At 40.2% G+C, this 21,725-nt stretch overlaps 1 protein-coding gene across 1 annotated transcript; it reads right to left on the reverse strand.

Annotated features, from left to right (window-relative positions):
• Window positions 1-412: 412 nt before the first annotated feature.
• Window positions 413-20,314, reverse strand: MRPS31 (mitochondrial ribosomal protein S31). Its single transcript, XM_059466015.1, has 7 exons — window positions 20,204-20,314; window positions 17,722-18,009; window positions 16,899-17,048; window positions 12,352-12,495; window positions 10,035-10,108; window positions 5,652-5,795; window positions 413-736 (listed from the first exon to the last, which is right to left on the reverse strand). The coding sequence occupies exons 1-7, from the start codon at window positions 20,278-20,280 to the stop codon at window positions 525-527; spliced, it is 1,089 nt and encodes a 362-aa protein (XP_059321998.1). The 5' UTR covers window positions 20,281-20,314; the 3' UTR covers window positions 413-524.
• Between the last annotated feature and the right edge of the window lie 1,411 nt (window positions 20,315-21,725).

Genomic DNA, 21,725 nt, shown 5'->3' on the forward strand with positions numbered 1-21,725 from the left:
ATTTCAGGAATATAACAGCCTTTCACTGAGCACATGAACCAAAAAGCATACCATTCAAATCACTTTGTCATTACCAAAAACTTCAAAATGAACCAATAATTATAGTTAGTGAAAGGGGGGAGAAAGGATTAATACCATCCAAACACCAGTGTGGCTCACAAATAAGCAAAATGAAAGCATTTCAAGCTTTTCAAAATGGGAAAGATGATCCAACCTGTCAAGATACAGTCCAGCTGTAAAGGGTGGAGGACATGGAATTAGACCTAGGATTTGTACTCCTGAAAGACTAGTTTCAAATTTAGAAAACAACAGTTCCAATAAACTAAATTTTAAATGCACATTCTACAAAAGCCATACTTTTCAGCTCCTTCTTTTGCTGCCAAAAGTATTCACACACACACAGACACACATGTAACAAAAGATGACCTTGGAGTTTATTGTTTAAAATACAACTTTCAGGCCACATGATCACTATGCACTGACACATAACTTCTTCATTTCAAGGGTAAGCACTTTCCCAAATCTCAAATCTCTTGAAGAAGTTCCTTCTTTTCCTCAAAATACTTCTGAAACCACTCAATATGTTCAACCTTCTGCTTAACACTGAGGTATGGGTTTTTTGAAAGCCCACAGACAACTAGTTCCATGAAGTGGCGGATAGGTCCTTCCTTGGGAAAGCCTTCGAGGTGTTTGTCCAGAAAGATATGTTCATGAAATTCAGCATCATCCTCCATCCCTGACAGAAAGACAAAGCAAGAAAGACAAAGTTGTTATCATAATATAATAGCAAGTTTAACAAAGTAAAAATAGTATAGTTTGAAAATAGTCTTAAATTAGTAAAATTAATGGTTCTGCTTGCATTTCTAAGAATATGTAATATTTAAATCAAATTTCTGGCTTGAAATCTTGATGAAAGCCTGATGCTGGGTGGAAGTAGGAGGAATAATTATAACCATAAATCAATCTTCTTGCTAAAATCCAGTTTGTTCAATACTAGAAAATTTTAATTCATCATTGGTACCACCTTTTAGATTGCAGGCACTTTCTTCATAAATTTTTAAAGAGAACACTGATTGCCTAAATTCTGCAGAGGATTAAAGAATACAAACTAGTCTTGAACAAATAAGGCAACCTCATAAAGTATCAAATACTGAACAGCTAACAAAAACATGTCCTTGCAAGCCATGCTTTTAACATCCTATTGCTATCAAATGGGCACAGAAGTTTGTTTTCTGACATTTTCTGAATGTGTGAGTGTATGATGATGCAAAAGTGTGGTCTATCTCACCAGCTGCTATTAAGTCACAGCCATCATCAAAGATGATGCACTCAAAAGCCTCCACAGGACATGGTACAAGGGATTATTGGAGATAGGGCAAACGTTTGTTCTTCATCCTGTGGATTTTTTTGCTGTTGTTCATGCTATGATGGTAGAGACTCAGAACACAAATTCCTACATATAGAAAAAAGGCTGCTTTTGCTGTTCCTAATTTTAAGGGGCAAAAAACCAAAAGGCAATCTGGGATTTGTAATGAAAGATTTTTCGTTAGTTAGATATACATGGAAATTTTTATTTGATACCAATTGGCTTGCACCCTTAAATAAAAATCTGTTATTAGAGAAAAATATTGCACTACTTCAAGATGACAAAAATGAGAAGCCTATACCACACACATGAGTATGGTGTACATGTTTTTCTAAATTATTTGATAAAATTAAATCAGGGGTATTAAAACTGAGGTAATTAAATCACGTAAGTTCTAGGCTTCCTTCTTTGGTAGAGCTTTACAGTTTCAGAAGAAATTATGTCCATCTCTGTGATGGAGAAGTCACCAAAAGGTCACTTGCATTTGTTAAGATTGCATTACTTTTTTCCTGCTTTAAACTTAAGGTATTGCAATAGCTGAAGGAGCTGAGAAATACCTGCATTTTTCCTAGAAATGTGTGAGTGTATCAATACCACAGTTGCACACCACATTTATCTCTGTGGTTCTTGAAAAAAAAAAAGTACATTTCCTTCTTCAGAAGCTCTGTCCTTGTTCCTTTATGTTGAAAGTTAAAATAACAAAAAACAGGTCACGTCAGTTTCAGAAAGTGTAGTTCTGCTGTGGTTGGAAAACGATGTCCACAGACAGAAGCAGTGATGATCCTTCCACTATCCACCCATGCTGGCTTTCCCCCACCAAGGGGAGATAGAATCTTACTGTACCTGGATGCTACTGATTGCTTTTTCAAACTAACAACCTTTCCCAGACTTCCTTACTTTCACTGGACTCAAAAATCCAAGAGAATTAAACCAAACAAAATCACTACTTAAAGAATCTGAATAATGCTGACAGTAAAATTTGGCCTTCTGAATGCTCTTCTTCTGGAGACAGATACAGGGTATCAGGAAAGATTTCATCTAATAAATAATTTCACCAATTTTCATCTTTAACCCAAAATAAGCGATTTAGAATCTCACAAAAATGCAGGTGATAAGTAAATATTACATATGTATTCTGCTTTCCTGTTTGTCAAAGACTGTTTATGGTTTGGGGATGAAGTGTTAAGTCCAAGTATTTCAGTTAGACCACGTATTTCAGTCCTCAAAAAAGTAAAGTGTGCATCATAGAAAAGGAGACCACAACTGTCCAAAGCATCAGAAGCTGAAGCCTCTGGTGGGAACAGATTAGAAGAGATAATGACTTCCCTCACCCCTAGCAAGCCCTGACTCCTGCTGCCAGCCTGTCCCTCAGCCTCTCTTGCACTGTCCTCATAAACATAATTTGAAACAATATGCATGGCAGAAGTCTAAATTAGAGAATTTTCTTTTTCAACATCAAAACAAGAAGACACCTACTCTCAATATCCTATCTCCAACCACCTACATGCTACAAAACAGAAAGTCTGGGGAATTCCTCTAGCTAAAACACTAATCCTTCCAAGACATGACCAACCTTGTCTTAAAGATGCCAATCCAGACACAGATGTCCATCCCTTATAGCAAGCATTGCTGACATGGTATAAAGACGACTGAGTATTCAGATATAGTGAAAAAATGTCCCTGTCCATGGAAGAGGGTTTGGATTAAATTATCTTTAAAGGTCCCTTTCAACACAAAGTATTCTATTCTTTCAGGATTTTTACAATGACATCAATCATGCTCTTCAGAAGGTCCCTAGAACAGAGATAGTAAAGAAACCCTGACGCAATGGTTGTGCAACTCTGCCAACTCACTTGGCAAGATGATCCAATATTTCTCTGTTGGGAACAGCAGCTCAGCTAACCAGCAACTAGAACAGGACTTGGTGAACTTTTGCCTGCAGAAGCCATCAGAAGCAACTGAGGAATTAATTTTCTGAGGCCTTCCTATCACTTGTGCAGTAACAATCTCTGGCCCACCAAAAGCATTTGCTCCTCATAACGAGGTGCTAACGCAAATTCTCACCTACAATCTGCTCTGTCCTTTCCAGCTTTTTGAGTCATTATGGTATAAATGCACAGAAATAATAAATGAGGCACAAATAATTGTCTTTCCCAACTTTTTGCCACGGCAATCATGGAGCAGCATTAAAGCTACTTAAAAGTAGGAGAGACAAGCAAAAAGGAGTGGTGAGAACAATGGTATGCAAGCTATACTAATGGTTTGCTAAACTGGTAAAAATTGTTCAGAGGATGGAGAGATGGAGAGGGAAAAGAAAAAAAAAGGTAATTTTCTGCCTAACAGTGACTTCAACTGCATTGGACAAGGGCATGCAGGTAAAAGCAAACAACAGGGCAGTAAGGTGTGGGGGGGAAGACTGCTGCTGGCCACTGTAGCAAGCCAGTATGTTCAGCCACATCTCCAGATGTTCGCACAAAAATAATTTTAAAAACCGTGACCTTGCCCTGGTGCCACACAGCACAGTACAGTGCCTAGGTGAAGCACCCTAATGAGAACACCAGAGATACTCTGGAGCCAAGGAAAAGAGTTATAAGAGGTTGTCTTTCTGTTTTATATTTGGTTTAAAACCTTAAAAGATTTCATAATGCTGAAAGCTGAGTATACGTGCTTTCTCAACAGAAAATTTAATTGCACTTATATTTTTAAAGCCACATGTTTTTGGCACATAAGAATAATCACACATTTCTGGATACAAAACAAGCTGAAGTAATCTCCTCCTGTTGAGGGCAATGGCTGTTACAAAACTGCAAAATTAACAGCAGAAAGGGGCATCTTTATTTTGCAGAGAAACTGAAATTACAACATGTTGATATACTCAGAGCAAGGTTCTCAAGCTTTTAACTGTGCTTTGACACACCTGAGGTGGTTAACAGCCTGTGGCTGGCAGTCTGATAGGCCAGTCTTACTGACTTGGTATTTCAACCTGAGAGGTGACAAGTTTTGGAAAGCTCCACTGGAATTTTCCACATGACTAGTCTTTGTGGACAAATCAATCAAGATTCTTGTTTTAACTATATGTAAAGGCTCTTTGTCCGCTGGCCACCCCATCCCAGACAGCGCAGTCCCAGCGGCACGGCTGCCCCAGGGAAACCACGGCCCGCCAAAGACACGCTGTCAACTGAGGGCCCCAGACAGCAGGGTTCCAGCCACATTACAACAACACAAAAACCATTGGCCACAGTGGTTTTAAGCTTGCAAAAACATGACTAGAGTATACTTGGATTTCTACATGATGGAACATGATGGAACAGATCAATCCTGGGAGCAGTGATTAAATTCTGTGAAGAAACTGCCAAATACGATGAGAATAAACATTAAGAAACAATGAAGCACATTATTCAATTTGCAACTCAGTATAGGACAGATTTTCAAAGACTCCCAGCTTCAGATACTAACCTGTTTTGCTCTCAGTGACTGAATCATTACAAAGCAGTTTTGTTTGAAGTCTTTAAAGTCTTTAAAAAAACCCCAAAACCCACAGCCAAGCTCACCCTGAAGTTATGAAGTCCCCTTTCCTATATTGCACACTTTGTGTAGTTGTTCTTCACTTCCTTAACGTTCACTCTCTCTGCTGGCATAACTTCACACAGAGCTTTCTCTTTTTGTATGGTAATAAAAGAAAATACTGTGCACAAAGATGCCTAATTAACATAGATGCCCAGGGTGAGTGAATATTGTGACTGTTTATTCTTATGAAACAGACAGAACAAAGGGAGCAAACAACTGTTTAACACTCGGCCTGCCCAGATACGGAACTGGCAGATAGCTGGTCAGGATCTGGCAAGAGACTTGGTCCAAGAGCCACACCAAAGAACACAATCAGCATTATAAAACATGCACAGCAGTTTTAAGATTCCCCAAGTTCTGCTAGGAGCTTAATTTAGTAAAGATGCAGAGTAAAAGGTATTATGTAAGAGACTTGAACTGCCTTTTGGTGTTAAACACATCATGGGGGGAAGAGGGGGGGAGGGAAGGAGTCGTCCCCTTTTGGCAGCAGCCAGCCCTCAGATCAGCCAAGCCACCTGCAAGACTTCACCTGAAGAGTGCCAGAATGAGTTCATCTGAAGCATCTCTGATCTGGGACAGTCAGGGAGTTATGTTTGTTTACTATCAGAAGCATGACTCACAGCTGAAACATTATGTTAAAACAGTCAAAGGTCAAACATGCTCTAATTTTCAGAAAAGATAAACTGAGACAGATAATAAAAGCTCATGGTGCACATACCAACTTCATTGTCAATTGGGAACTCCCACAGTATTCCTTCTTTTGTCCACTGGATCATCTCCTCAAAACCATTTCGGGGAGGCTGTGCAGTTACTGCTGCAACCTCCTTTGCAAACTCCAGATCCCAAATTGTTGGCGAAGATACTAAAAAATAAATTTTGTTAAGATTTGTCAGCAACAAAACACTTCTCAATAGCTAAGACAAAGTCCTTTAACACCAATCTTTACAGAGACTAATAACTTCAGCCATGCAAATTTTTCTACCTTAGATACCAGCATCACCTTCCTCAAATGAGACTTCTCTGTTAACAAGAAAGTTCATTAAGTTCTCAAATGTCTGATGAAAATCTATTCTGAACACCTAGGGGAATATTTATTTTTATGTCTTTCACATAAAGCAATAATTTAATTTTTCCACAATCATTCTTTGGTTTTGTCTTTCAAAAAATGAGGACACAGCAAATTCTGAACTTGACTGGTGCACTGTGCTAAAGGACCCTTATTTCTACGGGAGTTTTCAAGTTCTTCACAACTACATTCTCCTTCAGGGAAACAACTCAACTCAAAGGCTGGCAATTCCTTCCCCAATGCTCCTAAGTGTGCCAGTTTTTGTCTCTCAAGCTGAGAAACCAGGATTTCTTATTCTTTTCACAAAGTTAAACAGTTCCTTTAGGGATATATCTTTTCTGATGCCTTTTTTTTTTTTTAATCGAAGTGCACTCATATTGCAGCAGTTACTCTTCTCAAGGAGTTCCTGTCCCTCCACCCAGGAGAGCTGGTCACGAGCCCAGACTGAAGCGCTTCACTGAACTGAAGGGAACAAGCTGTTACCACAGGACAGGGAGGGACCTCTGGGAGTGCCCTGGGCTGCTGTCGAGTGAGCTGGCCTAAGCTGCATTCCCCTTTGTTTTCCTGACTCCCTCTGTTATCAATTCATCCTAAGATCCTTGGAACACAGATCTTTATGTGAATTCAAGTATTACAGTCCACTTGGAGTGGATTATAGCCAATAACCTATTATTTTACTACTCCGGAGTCTTAAGTACTTGAGGCCAAGATATAATTTCATCTTCAGCTCAGTGGCTTACAACTCAACTGAATTTAAAAAAATCCCCCCTCCTTTAAGAGAAAACACAATGGAAGGGCAAACAGTATTTTTACATACAAAAAAGTGTTTTCAGAGGGGTTCTTTGTGTTAAATCAGAATACAATTATTCAAATTATTCCTTAAGAGGGAAATTTCCAGAACTATTTTACCAGGCTGAGTACTTTGATTTGAGGACTGGAGACAGGAATAAAATACAGCTACAAGACAACATGAGAAACCATACCAGAATGAAATTGTTGTCCACATCATAAAGAAACTAATAAATCCTCTAACAGAGGAAAGCAGTACCTCATTTTTCAAGCTTGCAGGAGAGGTGACAAAGATTATAATTTCACCTCATGAAGCAGAAAATAATACTGGCATTTTACATTAACAGTTATGAAGAGTATTTTAAGGATGACAATTTCCAGTTAACATTCAAGTTTTCAAAGTCAATATTCAATACTTAAAACAAAACTTGCTTTTCTGTTTTGTATAGAAAAAATTTAACCCATTATCTCCTGAAATATGAACCAAGACAGTGAAAACAAATGAATCAAGGTATCAAGTATCACACTGGTATTTCCCGAGGTTAATGCCCAAAAAAATGTTTGTCATCAGGCTTAGTCAGTAAGCCAAGCAATCAGCTTCCTGGTCTAAAATATACTGTAGAGTTCCTCAAGGCTACCTGGAATCAAACAGGAAACACCAAACAAAAAGCTGAAAGAAGCTTACTAATTAACTTCTAATTACAAATTCAATAAAGTCCACTAGCTCTCTGAAACAATTTGTACACATTCCAATTTTATGTTTTTAAAAAAAAGTGCATCTCGGCTTTTAGCTGGGGTGACTACGATGAGCCACTGTGTCTGCATTCTGTTCATACTAAAAAGAAATCTTATATTCTCACTCTTTTACCTGAGCAAATTTGATTCAACTCAAAATCCATTTTTTTCAACACCACTTTTGTTAAGACAGCTAAAAACAAACACTACATCATTCATTGTGGGTTTTACATGTAAAATGGACCAATTTTAATATTGGCAGTCTTAAAACACAGCTAACTGAATCCCACTCTAATAAACAGCTTTCATAGAGGTGGCTGTATTCAGAAAGTTCACAGCTGCTTGAAAATATGGAAATGGCACTATTTGACATTTTACTAAAAAATTAAGTAATCAAATTAATATCTCCCTGTAGTTTCAAGTGTAAAAAAAAAAATAAAAAACTTCTCTGTTAGAATCTGGCAAAAACTTACAGTTCTACTCTTGAAACTGAAACAAATACTCATAGCTTTGTAAGATTTTAGACAGGAGTACTATTTCTTCTGCTGCTACTAACTTTACATAAAGGTCTAAGTCACTACACTGGAACAAAGTCTGCTTTTTAAAAGGGCCTCAGAATAACAGCATTTTGAAGATCAATACTAACAATGCAGTCTCACTGTTCACAAAGAAAAGTGAGGGACAACGTTCTTTATATGGCTTGCCCGTATTCACACACTCTTGGCCAAACCCAGCCTGTAGTAAAGCCAAGTCTTCATAAGTGGAAGCTATCCCTGTTAAGACTGTTCCCACACAGCTGTGCCATGCAGTGAATATGAAGGTATCACACCTGTTTTGAATTTAGTTTTGGTATCTTTTATCTCACATGAGTTTTGGCATGTATATTTAGTGGATAAGAAATTGGTTGGATGGTCACATCCAGATGGTCCAGGGTTCATGGGCCATTCCAAGGGTCTATCCAGACCATGTATTCAATGGTCAAAAGCTCAATGCCTGGATGGAGATTAGTGATGAAGTTGTGTTGCTCAGGAATCCACACTGAGATCAGTATTGTTCAGTGTCTTCATCCACACCACTGACAGAGGGGTTGAGTGCACCCTCAGCACGTCTGCAGGTGACACCAAGCTGAGTGGTGCAGTTGACACACGTGAAGGACAGGATGCCATCCAGAGGGACCTCAAGGGCAAACTCAAGGAAGTGACCTCATGGAAATCTCATGAGGTTCAACAAGGCCAAGTGCAAGGTGCTGCCCCTGGCTTGGGGCAACCTCCAGCATCTACACAGGCTCATGAGTGGACAGAGTCCTGCCAAGAAGAATTTAGGGATACTGGTGGATAAAAAACTGGACATTAGCCAGCAATGTGCATTCACAGCCCAGAAAGCCAGCTAGAATAATAAAACAAAGCATGGCCAACAGGTTGAGAGAAGAGATTCTTCCCCTCTGCTCTCCTGAGACCCCACCTAGAATGCTGCAAACAGCTCCAGGGTACTCATCACAGGAAGGACACAGACCTCTTGGAGCAGGTCCAGAGGAAGGCCATGAAGATGATTAGAGGGATGGAACATCCCTCCTAAGAGGAAAGGCTGAGAGCTGGGGTTGTTCCTCATGGAGAACAGAAGGCTCTGGGTTGACTTTATTCAATCTTTGCAATACTTAAGTGGAGCTTGAAAGAGAAATGAAGACAAAATTCTTTGTAGGACCCATTGCAACAGGACAAGGAGTAGTGGCTTTAAACCAGAAGAGGGAGATTCAGACTAGAAAAAAGGAATGAATTGTTCCAATGAGGGTGGTGGAACAGGTTGTCCAGAAGGGTGGTAGATGCCCCATCTCTGGAAACGTTCAAGGTCAGGCTGGGTGGGGCTCTGAGCAACCTGACCTAGTGGAAGAAGTACCTGCTCATTGCAGGGGGGTTGGAACCAGATAACCTCTAAAGATCCCTTCCAACCCAAACTTTCTATGATTCTAAACAGATATGAAGAACTTTACAATAGGTGAAGCAAGGTGTCATTTGTCAGCTGCCAGTGGGATCTTTCCAGCTCCATCTGGAACACTAAACAAAAGGCCAGAGAGCACACACAGCAATCCAGTGTGTAGTCTTGGGTTGCTACTACCCTGTTTATACTTAGTCACCTGCAGGGCATGCTTGCTTCCTTGGGATCACAGCCTCACATTTCCTTGCAACTTGACCAAATAAGTTGGAGCCAACATACACCCATCCTCCAGGCTGGCTTTAAACTCACAGAATTAAGACTGACCTTTGTGACAAAAAGCCAGTTATACCCTTCATATTCACTAACAGAATGCCCTGATCAGCATAGAAAACATTTCATTACACTGCATGGAAGTTTCACTTGGTAAAAATCTGAGCTACATCAAAGTAGTAATTGCTTTTATCAGACTGAAAGCAGAAAGTGAGCAGGTCATGTCTCCTCATAAAAACACATCTCTTGATATTCTAAAAATGCACAACTTAGCCTCACTGCATTTTTCATTACTGAATTTCCACTAACCTGTTTTCAGTGCATGCTCTGGTTCTGTAGAAGCCTTAGGGAATATATTAAGCCTCTTTCCTACTTTGAGACTTCTATAAACAAAAAAAGAAAACCGATATTTAGTATTTCGCAACACCTTACAACATTGCCAGATAACAAATTAAATAGCACAAAATATTTTCATGAACTAACAGATCTCTGGAGACAAAAAAAAAAAGATAGCGATTTTCACTAAATCTTCAGGCTCTTAATCAGAGAGTGTTTATGGCTTTACTATTTGTCTTAAACAGAGCTTCTCAAAACATTTCCATGTGAAAGGAGGAGCATAAATCAAGCACTATATTTGCAGTCAATTTTAACTGGAATATTTAGGAATCTGAAAAAAGGTAAACAGCATCAAACCACTGCACTTAAGTGATTTTACAAAGTTGAGATTATCTGAAGACTTGGGTTTTTTCCCTGTAAAAAAAATATTGCACAATTCAGGAACAGAAAAAGCAACAGCTAAATCAAATAATTCCTGCTTTATGACATAAATAGCCCTTTTGGAAGATCACACAGCCACCTTCTCTGCCATAGGGCAAACAGTCAGAGTATAACCATATGATATGTTTTCAATAGCATCACCCTGGTGCTCACTCTTCTGAATATACAAATATTTCACTCTGACCATCTATTTTCAATCACACTTATCATTACCATAAGCTTATATTAAAAAAAAAATACAAGAGTTCAACATGTAGTCAAATTCTTATATATGAAAACAAAAAAACCCCCAATGTCTTTAGTATCAACTATGTTTTTAATCATATTATCTTCCACGTTTCCACTGAAATTCTAACAGTTCTTTCATTTTTGTTATTACATATCCACAGTTACCCTGGCAAGATTTATCCTTTCTGACCTTAAAATTCTACCCTTCTGGATTTACTGGAGATTTCTAATGGCCTCAACTACTTCTGCAAACATGCTCTTGTCATATTACTTTTTAGTGATGAAACTACCCTGGAACTATTTCAGCACACAACAATTTAGTTACAGAGCCTTGAAAGAATGTTGATTCAGGATTATATTTTCCAATCTGTGTGTAACTCCCAATGACAATGGCCAAAGATACATTGCATGTGTTGGAAGAAAGTTTATTTTAAAGTTATAAGTTTAAATTACTATAAAGCAACATCACTCGTTTCACTGCAATGTACTAACTAGACTCAAAGTTAGGTATTCTTCCTAACCCATTATTTTCCTACTATCAGTTGATAAGCAAATACATGAGATATTCAGGTATGCAGGAGGGAACTCAGGCCTGAAACTGGAGACAGTTTACTCACTACAGGGATTTTAAAAACTATTTTAAGGTGCTGTTTCTGAAGTTATATACCAAGCACAGTTGCACCATACACAGAATTCTGTACATTTACTCACCCAGGAACTCATGCTTTTCTTTTCTTTTGTTACCCAAATTCTATCTTCACCATGATCTATCTAAACACAAATTATTCCCTCCATTTTCAGGCCCTAAACCTCCCAAACAGAGATTAATTTACAAAGTAAATTAAAAACAAGAGGAGTTAATCTTACTAAAAAACTGCTATGGAAAGAATACATGGAGAAGGAATGCAATGATGAGCTGCCATGGGAAAATTCAAAGACTGCAGGCAAAAAAAGTACAGCTTACAGGAGTAAAAGTACAGCTTACAGGAGTAAACCAAAAATATAAGAGCACTCCTTAATTCACAAGAGTGGCCACATAATACAGGAGCAAAATACACTTAAGGAGTACCCTCAAATCACATGTAAATTATAAAGTTAATTTCATAGACAATTATAACATCACAGATAACAAATAAATCAATTACAGAATGAAGTGGTAATAAATAAATAGACCAACTTTAATATATCTTTAAAATCGCAACAGAATGGATGAAATTTTTCTAAACATAGAACATGATCAAGTTTTGTAGAGGAGGAAAGCAAGCTTTCAAAACCTCCATTTCCCAAGAAGTTAAGAAAGTGACATAATATTGTATTATGCATAGGTGAAAATAATTTAGTTAAATCTAGTTAAAACAAGAACAGTTACATTTCAGCACCAAGTATGCTTAATTATAAAATGTAATATTAAGAAAATGCACATTGTTTGATTAGTTGATTGCCATTAACTATCTTGTTCTCACAATTTATTTCAATGTTAACAGTACTTATCTTGAAAAATATTTAAGTAGTTTCTTTAAGCTCTGAAGTATTGTAACATTAATAAGTACAAGTAAATTTAAAGTATTATCCATAAGTAACTGCATGCTCCCTCTATTGGAGGTGAACACCATAAAAATACCTTCTGGAGTCCATCTGAGCTGATGACCTTCCAGGCCTTGTTCTTTGACCATCCTCATCCAACTGCAAGGAAATGCGACCGGACAGCCTTGCACCCCACTGCTCTGGGGATTGCCTTTTAACTGCCATTTCTGAAATAACATTGCTGAAATGGAAAACATGAAATGTAAAAACTCAACAGATTGACAAAGCAAGGAAGTTTGTCATATGTATTAACTAGAAACTCTACTCTCAACTGGTTTCATAAGCTTCCAGGAGACAGAATTTTACATTCCTCACAAAATACACCCATCTTTAATCCATCAAACATTCAAGGCTGTTGTTTTAAACCATTTGTTACATTCCACGTATAAAAGTGCTACTTTAGCCTATTAAATCTACAGTGAATGCTTCCTTTTAAATTATTTAGTTTTCAACTAAAAAAAATCATATATCTGTATACTAATATTCACAGAGTGTACTAGGCATGTTTTGTTTAAGCAAATGAGGAATTCCTCTGAATACAAAAAATAGGTTTAAATAGGCAAAAATCACTATTTTTTGGACAGGAACCAATACTGCCCAGGGACAGAGCTGTGCTGCTGCAGACCAAAAGGAAGCTTGCCTTCACACATCAGCTGACATGGGCCAATCATGCCACCCTAATAAGTAGGTCACCTTTCCTGATCCACTGCAATCTGTTACATTGCATAATCATATTACAGCATTAACAGACCACATCTTCCTTTGTCATTCTGGAGTGAAAATCATACGTGAAGAGCAAATGCTCTGATCTCCACCAGCACCGTACACAGCTCATTCTAATCACAAAGGGCAAATCAGAGCCCCTTTTTGCCCCTGCCCATGAGCTCCTTTCACAGTAACTCCACTGGTAGCTCTCTGGTAGCTCTTCCTCACAGCCTCCTCTCCACCCAACCACTTCCAGTCACACACAGTCATCCCAAATTGCAGCACTTAAGCTTCAAGACATAAATATGGGCTCAAAAGATAAAAATAGGCCAAGGCAAAAACAGTGCATTACCCATTTCATGAAAATCCAAATGAAATTCAAACTATGCTCTTGGCAGCTTAAGGCAAAAGAGATTTTACTGACAAGAAAGAAATACTTCTGGAAAATTGTAAAAGCTAATTGCCACAGAAACACAGCATGATTTCTCTTCAGTCTTAGATGTGGTTTCAAATGGCAGAACAAGCACAGCTCTTCCAGTACCTACTCTGAAATAAAGGCATCTAAAAACAAGTTTAAAATAATTTCATTTTCATTTTAAATAAAAAGCAATCTCAGAATAGTTGCATATCTCACATTAGAAATTACTCTGTGAAGTGGCTACTGGCATTAGTGAGTTGGTGTTGGGCCAGAGGCTTGACACACTTACAAGGGTCAAAGGGACATAATTCCTAAGGTCAGCCACACACAGCCCAGCCCAACAGCTTGACTCAGCTGTGACCTAAAAGGCTGGTGTTTTCCCGTGCTTCAGGGAAGTCAGGATTGCTCAGAGCTGCTCTCTTTCCTGAATTACTTGCAGTTTTGCCCTGTAGATGTGGAAAGACTACACCATTGAGCTATGAGAACACACAGTCAATGGTACCATGTTCCTCGCTAGGAAATCCTAATGTCCCCCCACCATCGGCACATGAACATTTCTGGCAGCAACATTCATCATTCCATCATGAAAAGTGCACTGTACTAACAAAAGTACAACCACAAAGATTTTTTTAATGCCTTTTGAAGAAAAAATATAGGTTTAAAAAGTCACACTCCAACCCCAGCGTACCGATAGTGGTTAGATATTATATATTCTCTCATTACAACACATTAAAAACTGAAATTCCTAAATACACCTGCCTTCCAGACATGGGAAGTGGTAGGACTTTTGTAACAACCACAGACTCTCTCTCTTTCCTGATTATCAGCCAATAATTATAATACTTAAAACAGAGACCCAAGGAGCTTTGGATATATTCTAGCCAAAGCTCTGAATTACTACTCTTGCTCATCCAAAACAGAAGCTGAAATAGTAGAGCTGCAGGTTTTATTTTGGTGCAGTGCTGTTGTGATTTCCATTGAGTGAAACTTCAGCCCACACTGAGGAAAATAAATTCCTCTATCGTTAATATTTTCCCTCCTAGTGAATGCCCTGTCCCCGTGCTTTCTACAAGGCAATGAGATGACTGCATACAACAGTGACCTCTGGAGGTCTTGCCACAATCTTGGTAAAAAAAATTTGTACAAAAGATCTGGACAACATACAACAAATTTCATATAATAAATCACAATAGCAGAATTCAGTTTTTTGCAGTTCAGCACTATGTAGCTCTGCTGCTTGTGAAAGTATCTTGCTTTTAAATATTGTGAATAACCAAGGAATATATATTGGCTTTTAAAATATGTAAGTATATTGATTGTAAAACTTCTACAGAAATAAAGGGAAAGTTCAATTGCACGTATTCTCTTACTGTCAAACAAAACTCAACACAAAATAATCATGCATGAACAAAAGAGAATGCTTTCTAATATATTAAAAACATCTTCATGCATTGTGTGGATAGAGGTATCATGGAACATAAATCACACCAAATCAAGTCTGAGGCTGCTGGGCTTTGTAAAATCAACATTTTTAAATACTAGTCAAAAATCTGAGAGTACTGTATTTATCTCAAAGAACTAAGAGGTCCACAGTAACTCTAAAAGGTTACTTTTACCAAGTTTTTTGTCATGAAAATCAGCATAAATTGCTGGTCTTTCTGGAAAACTCATCCACTGATAAAGCTACCTAACTCTTAAGTAAGAAAACTAAAACTTTTCAGCAAATGGCGGCAGCAGGAGGAGTGTATTTGCTGGGAGAAACAAGCTAGGTCACAAAGCTGCCTCAGGGAATAGAACTTGCCAACTCAGAGCAGCCATGACATTCCAAAAAGGCTGGTTCTGCTTGAGGAAAATGCATTTTTCTAATGGTAGTGCTTCATCCAAAAGCATGTCATAAAACATTGTAATATCACATCTTAACCCACCAATCAAAAATACAGAGGCACTATATAGCTGCAGCTTTTAAATTTCTGAAGAATTTAAACTCTCTTTGAAGAGAAAAAACATTTTTGCTTTGACTACGACTTCCTTAGTCACTGTCTTTCTTCCACTGCAGCCAGAGTTGGGTCAGTGCTTCAGGAAAAGTGCCATAGGTGAGGAGAAAGCCTATAATGCCAGCAGGCAGGGAAACCACACCTAAACAAGAGCGTGTGCACCCTAAGGAAGGGAAACCAGCACATTCCAGGCTGGGCACTGCATGTGTTAGCTCACCCAGTATTTCTGTGCTCCTCCAGCACCCTGGGTACTCAAGAAGGTTTGAATTACATTTAAGTTGGCCACCCACAGCCCACAGCACTGTTAAAGACATTTGTGTACTCTGCCCTTCTAAAGAACTCAGTGACAGAGAGTGAACAAACTCCCTGGTAATTAACAGTTTAACAAACATATCCTCTATATACACAGTCCTTATATCTGAAGAACAGATATTTTGCTTAATGAAGTCATTCACTGAGCATTGTACATCCCAGTCTGTGCAATCACCTAACTCAACCTGTTTGCAAGCATCTGTCTCTTTCTTCCTTAATTTCCACTCAGGCAGACATCAGCCACAGACACCATTAGCTCTTTTTGCAGAACACTGACAATCATTCCAGCAGATCCTTTACTGACACCTACAAGCAGAAATACATGTAACCTACAGAGGATAATAGATGGGTCAAGCTTAGATCCTCGGTTGGGGCAAATTCATTTTTATGGAATAAAATAAGCAGCTTGCAGCTTGCACTGCAAACAGACATAAAGAAAGGTTTCGTGTTCATATTTTGGTAAAGATCCAATTTTCTGTTGTTCAGCATTTCACCTGGATTTAATGCCTTATTTTCTCAGCAGGTATTTGAATACTAGCTGAAAAAAAAAAAAGAAAAAAAATTTGCCTTTAACCATCATCCAAAAGAGCTGTATGCACAAGTGTTTGAGTTTCCAAACAAATGTTTCTCATCTGTTTGAAAGCCACACTGGAAACAGAGTTAAGCCAAGAGATGAGTTTCATGCGTTGACTGGAAAGTTTTGAAAGGAAGGGTGGGGCTATAAACAGAGCTGCTCTAGTTCAGTTCTGCAGAGCTGTCATGAAAATTCACCAGTCCAGACAGAACGTCTGAAACATCTACAAATCCATCCATTGTGTGAGAATTCTGGAAGCTTGTGGCAAAAAAAAAAAAAAAAAAAAAACCAACCAAACCCACAAAAAGAGCTGTTATTTTGCTAGCCTGTCCAAGAAAGCAATGATCCTGGGCATGAAAACAATTCTGTTTCTGCAAAACCACTTTAGAAGGATGATGGCAAAATTTAGAGTTTGGTATAACCAGATCAATAATGTTACCAATATTCATTAATCCTAAGGATATACTGTCCAAATGTATCTTTTAGGGGCACCTTCCCAACACAGAAGGCAGTTACCTTCAGGATGACATTGCAAAATAGGAATTTCTGATGTAATTGAGAAAAACAATCAATACACAGACCGTAGGTTAATAGTGCCCCCCTTCTTCTGTTTATCTGTGGTTTCTTCATGTCTTCTTAGCTGTGCAAGGAGCTCTGATTCTGTCTGTTTCTTGTCGCGTGGAAGGGAAGATGCAACTGCAGAAGCAGCCTTCACCAGTTCTGGATTTAAACTGTAAACAGAGACACAACAGATACAGAAACAAAACCAAACAAAAGCCTTTAATATGTTTAAATTGTCATTTCTGTGCTGCCATTTCATATCTTAATAACTCAGAAGCTCGTCAGGTATTTTCCCAAGTGGGGGTGGCCAGTGGGTCAGGCAAGTTTGCCCTACATTGCCCTAATTATTAAATGCTGAAGGACTCTGACAAGCTCCTGCTCCCCAGCCTGGTGAAATGGCAGTCCTGTGCCACTGCACAGCCTGGAGACCACGGGGAGCACAGACCTGTGAGATGATAAATATGATGTAACACACTGTGGACAGGAGCAGCTCCTAAGACTCAACAATCATTACGCCATTCTTAATTTTTTTTCTTTTTCCTCACTTTTGCTGTATTTTATCTGAACAGTATTTCCCTTCTCCCATTAAAATAACTTTCCACAGGCAGGTGCTAGTGCTACTTTTCCACAATCTTACTGCAGAACAAGGCAGCATAAGGTTGACAGCATACAGCACCTTTTGCTCGGATCCTCCCCTGTGATTTACTCTAGCCTACAACTCTGCACCACACTCCATTACAAGATGCTTTTATACTGTTGGAAATGGTTTATTTGTCCTAAATATCAAAAAAAGAAAGTTGAAATAAGGATAAAACAGGCTAAGAAAAGTTTGTTCTACTTTACCGTTGGGTGTCTTCTGTAATTCCCTGAGGCACAGAACCTTCCCTGTCCGGGCCTTCCAGCTTGCTCACAGCTTGCTTCTTGCTCTCACTGGCTTTTAATTGCTGGAGCTTCTTCCTGTAGCTCACCTCCACCTTCATATTACCAATAATGTCTAACAGCTGCTGCTTTGGTGTTTCTGCTCCATCCTCCTGCCTCTTTGCTGCCCCTTCAGGTGTGCTGTCTTTGGAAGCAGCAGATTTATCTTTGTCTTTAGAAAGCAGACTGCTTGTGCTGAAGAGTTCCTGTTTGCTAGATGATACACAAAGTTAGGAAGCAGGAGTTAAAAACAGGGTCCAAGGCTGAATTTTGTAAACCTACCAAAAGCCCCAAAACAATAGTTACAACTGTCCAGGCCCAGCTGAGTGTAACCTGAGTATGTTCAGTACATGTCAAACAGATACCTTTTGACATTCGAGAAGGGCTGAGACACCATTTCAAACTCTTGATAACTTCTGATTTCCTCATCACAAACACAAAGTAAACAACTTTGCACACCATTTATTTGTGGAGGAAATAATACAGAGTTTGAATTTACTGGTACCTGATACTTAAATTCATTGGTACTATAGAAAACTCACCAAAACTCTTAATATGAGAGAATATCTCAATAAAGAGATCACTCCCTGAAAAAAGACTGTACACACACACACAGATAACCTCACATGTTTTCACACTTGTGGCACTACTACAGATCACATTCCCCTACTCTGCAACATGGATTCTGCTGCAAGTTAACCCAGAACCAAACCAGAAAGCTATTTGGGTTATAGCTCCTCTGCTTAGTTTAGCACATGACTGCAAAGAAGCTGAAACTGACACAATGCAGCTGAGGATGAGAAGCCAGGGACAGCAAGGAGCTGCTCAGGAGATTCTGCAACACAGATACAGCTGCATTCTCTAGAAAAACTATCATAAAATTCAAAGAGCTGTTCTCTATAACATTCTAAAAGGCAGTGTTTAAACCTTTACATTCACACCTACTAACTTTGTTTAAAAATCACCTTTAAATTACAGAAAGGAAAAAATTAATGTTTATTCTGATTCAAAATAAAAAAACTTCAATAGATCTTAAAACACCTCCACAAATCTGAAGGAATTGTGGCATACCTCTCCTCCTCACACACATCTCTCTCTGGCTAAAAAAGGAAAATCTGCCAGTTTCAGCAGGCACTGCATCATACTTAGGTCATTCTGCACTTGATAAATTGTCAGCATTAAAATCTAAATTTCAATGTTGAGAAGCAACAGGAAAATTTAAGGAAAGCTTTAGAACCTTATTACTGAGAAGATGGTAGGAGCCCTGCTGTTTTACACTGCACTGCTCCCCAAAGGTCCTTGACTAACTCCTTTTTTGTTAATTCAGGCCACATGCTCTTTAAAACTATGTAACCATTCAGAAATCACAGATTGTTAAAGGGTTGGAAGGGACTTTAAACATCACCTAGCTCTAACATTCCCTGCCATAGGCCATGTCACCTCCCAGTAGACTGGGTCACTCAAGGCCTTGAACATTGCCAGGGCTGGGACATCCAGAACCTCCCTGGGCAATCTGTCCCAGCATCTCACAACCCTCAAGCACAAGCATTTCTTTGTAATACCAAATTTCCTGTCTTTCCATTTGTACCCATTATTCCTGATGCAATTTGTACCCATATTCCTGAAGAAAAGTCTCTCTCCAGCTTCCCTGTGGGCCTCCTTCAGACACTGGAAGATTGCTATGAGGTCTCCATGCAACCTTGTCTTCTCCAGGCTGAACAACTCCAACCTTCTCAGCCTCACCTTAGCCTACAGCAGCAGCAAAGCACAGCAAGGCTGAAAGCCTCAGGCACTTAAAGCCAGCAGCACACTGCAGTTTGCACCTCTGTATTTCACCTGCCATCCAGTTTGCCTTCTGCTGGGGAGCTTGGCCTCGGAAAGCACGCACAGCTCCCAAAGAACCCGAGCTGCTTTGAACATGAGGCCATCACAGCACGGTGCTTGTTCAAAAATATCGAGGAGTTTTGAAGTGCAAAAACAATGAATGAACGCACAACTGAGGTGTCATTAAAAGCAGCTTACAATACTTTAGTAAAAACGAAGAACTCCCAAACACGGCTCTTAGTCCGCACTTTGTGCAGAAACAACACCACCCAGCAGGCAGCGCCGCTCTGCTGATACCGGGTGCAAAGCTACGGTCAGGTCACACACGCGGATCATTCACAGCGCTCCAAGATGGGAAGGACGGCAAGGGCAGCACCACGAGAAACACGGCCCACGCCACTCCCCTCCACCCGCCTCCACTCCCCGCTGCCTTCTGCCCACCGCTGTCCCGGCCACCCGGCCCCGGCAGGACAGGTGAGCCCCGTCCTTCTGAAGGCCGCGCCCCGAGGCATGGCACGGCTCGGCCTCACGGCAGTGCCCGGCCGGCGCCGTCCGCCAGGTGAGGGTGCAGGGAGGCCGGTACCTGCGGGCCCTGCCGTGGGCCGTGCCGAGCAGCCTTGCCGCCAGCCCGCGGCCGCGGGCCCGCACGCCGCCCCACATCCCGCACCGCCACCGCCGCCTGCGGCCCGCGCTCCCCGCCCTCCCGCCGGCCGGCAACAGCCGCCGCGCACGGGCGTTCCGCGCAGCAGCGTTCCGGCCGGCTCCGCCCCGCCCCGCTCCCGGCACAGCCGGCCCGGCCCGGCCGCGCGCTCCCTCACGGCCTGGGCCTCGGCGCCGGGAGCTCGGGTGTGAGGAGAGCGCTGCCAGCACGTCCTGCTCTGCTCAGCCCTCCTAAGGCCGCATCTGGAGTGCTGTGCCCAGCTCTGGGCTCCGCTCTGCCCAGAGAGACATTAGGGCTCACATCTTTCCGAAACACGCTCCAAAAATGTCCCCAAGCCTTCACTTCATCTGCCCTGTGTGAAAAACGCCAATCACTGGTTTTTAAAATTTTAAAAGTTTACTAGTAATAAAATGGTTATGAAAATGGCGATATAATTAGAGCAATAAAAATTGTGGACAATTTGGATTAAGACAGTACGAGGCAATAGACACAAAGAATTATGGACCTCTGGGTACCTTTTCTGGGCAACATCAGCCCGAAAAAGGATACGTTAACAGAGGATCAACCCTTAAAAGCAATTGCCTGTTCATATTCATACATCTCATACATGATGCATAAATTCCATTTAAACACAGGATGGTCAGTGTCAAATTCTTCCTCTGAATCCTAACAGCATTTTCATGGCTGAGTGAGATGGGAAGAAGTTTGTTTCTTCTGATAAGAGAGCAATAAATTCTTTTTCTCTGAAAGATTTAGGTGTCGTGTGGCTGCTATCTCGGTGCAAGTCCTTTCTTTTAAAAAAGTATCTTACATAGCATAGTTTCTATTTCAACATTCTGTTATAACCTAAAACTATATTTAACACACTACTTAAAAAAAATTAATACAGCATAATTTTCTAATGTAACACATATAATATTAATTTTAATATTTGCGAAAAGCCAATCATAAAATACGCATTTTTCACACCTGGAAAGGTGAGCACTGTCCCATCTCCTGCAGCTGACTGTGGTACACCAGTACACACACCAGTGTCACCTGTGGAAGGCCTGACCTGCAGAAGCCATCTCACTCTTCCTCCATGTGGGGCTGTCCTGCCTGACCCACCTCTCCAAACAGTGTGAACAGCATCCACTGCAAGGTGCTGGGGGAGTTGTGATGTTCCTGCAGCTCTGGCTGCTATTCTGGGACAGTACATGCCAAGAACTGCCATTCATGCTCCTGGACAATGAGGATTTCCATGAGATTTAGGAAATGCCAGCTGGTTTACAGGGGCAAATGGTTTGCCTGTGGTTGGCTGGAGATGGTGTGGAGCCCAGGAAATAGCTTTGGACTGCAGAATGGACAGAAACACAGCCTGCAAGGGATCCCTTTGCTCTCCCACATCAGACAAGTTTCCATGGCATCCCCCTGTCAGCTTCCCAGAGGTTACCCATCCCTCCAT

This window comes from Ammospiza nelsoni, chromosome 2 (assembly GCF_027579445.1).
Source record: "Ammospiza nelsoni isolate bAmmNel1 chromosome 2, bAmmNel1.pri, whole genome shotgun sequence".
Taxonomy (NCBI): domain Eukaryota; kingdom Metazoa; phylum Chordata; class Aves; order Passeriformes; family Passerellidae; genus Ammospiza; species Ammospiza nelsoni.

Coding starts and splice junctions, on each gene's coding strand:
- MRPS31 (XM_059466015.1), bottom strand. CDS start 20,280: ATGTGGGGCGGCGTGCGGGCCCGCGGCCGCGGGCTGGCGGCAAGGCTG. Junction 18,010..20,203: donor GCCCACGGCAGGGCCCGCAG/GTACCGGCCTCC, acceptor TGTATCATCTAG/CAAACAGGAACTCTTCAGCA. Junction 5,796..10,034: donor AGAGCATGCACTGAAAACAG/GTTAGTGGAAAT, acceptor TTTATTTTTTAG/TATCTTCGCCAACAATTTGG.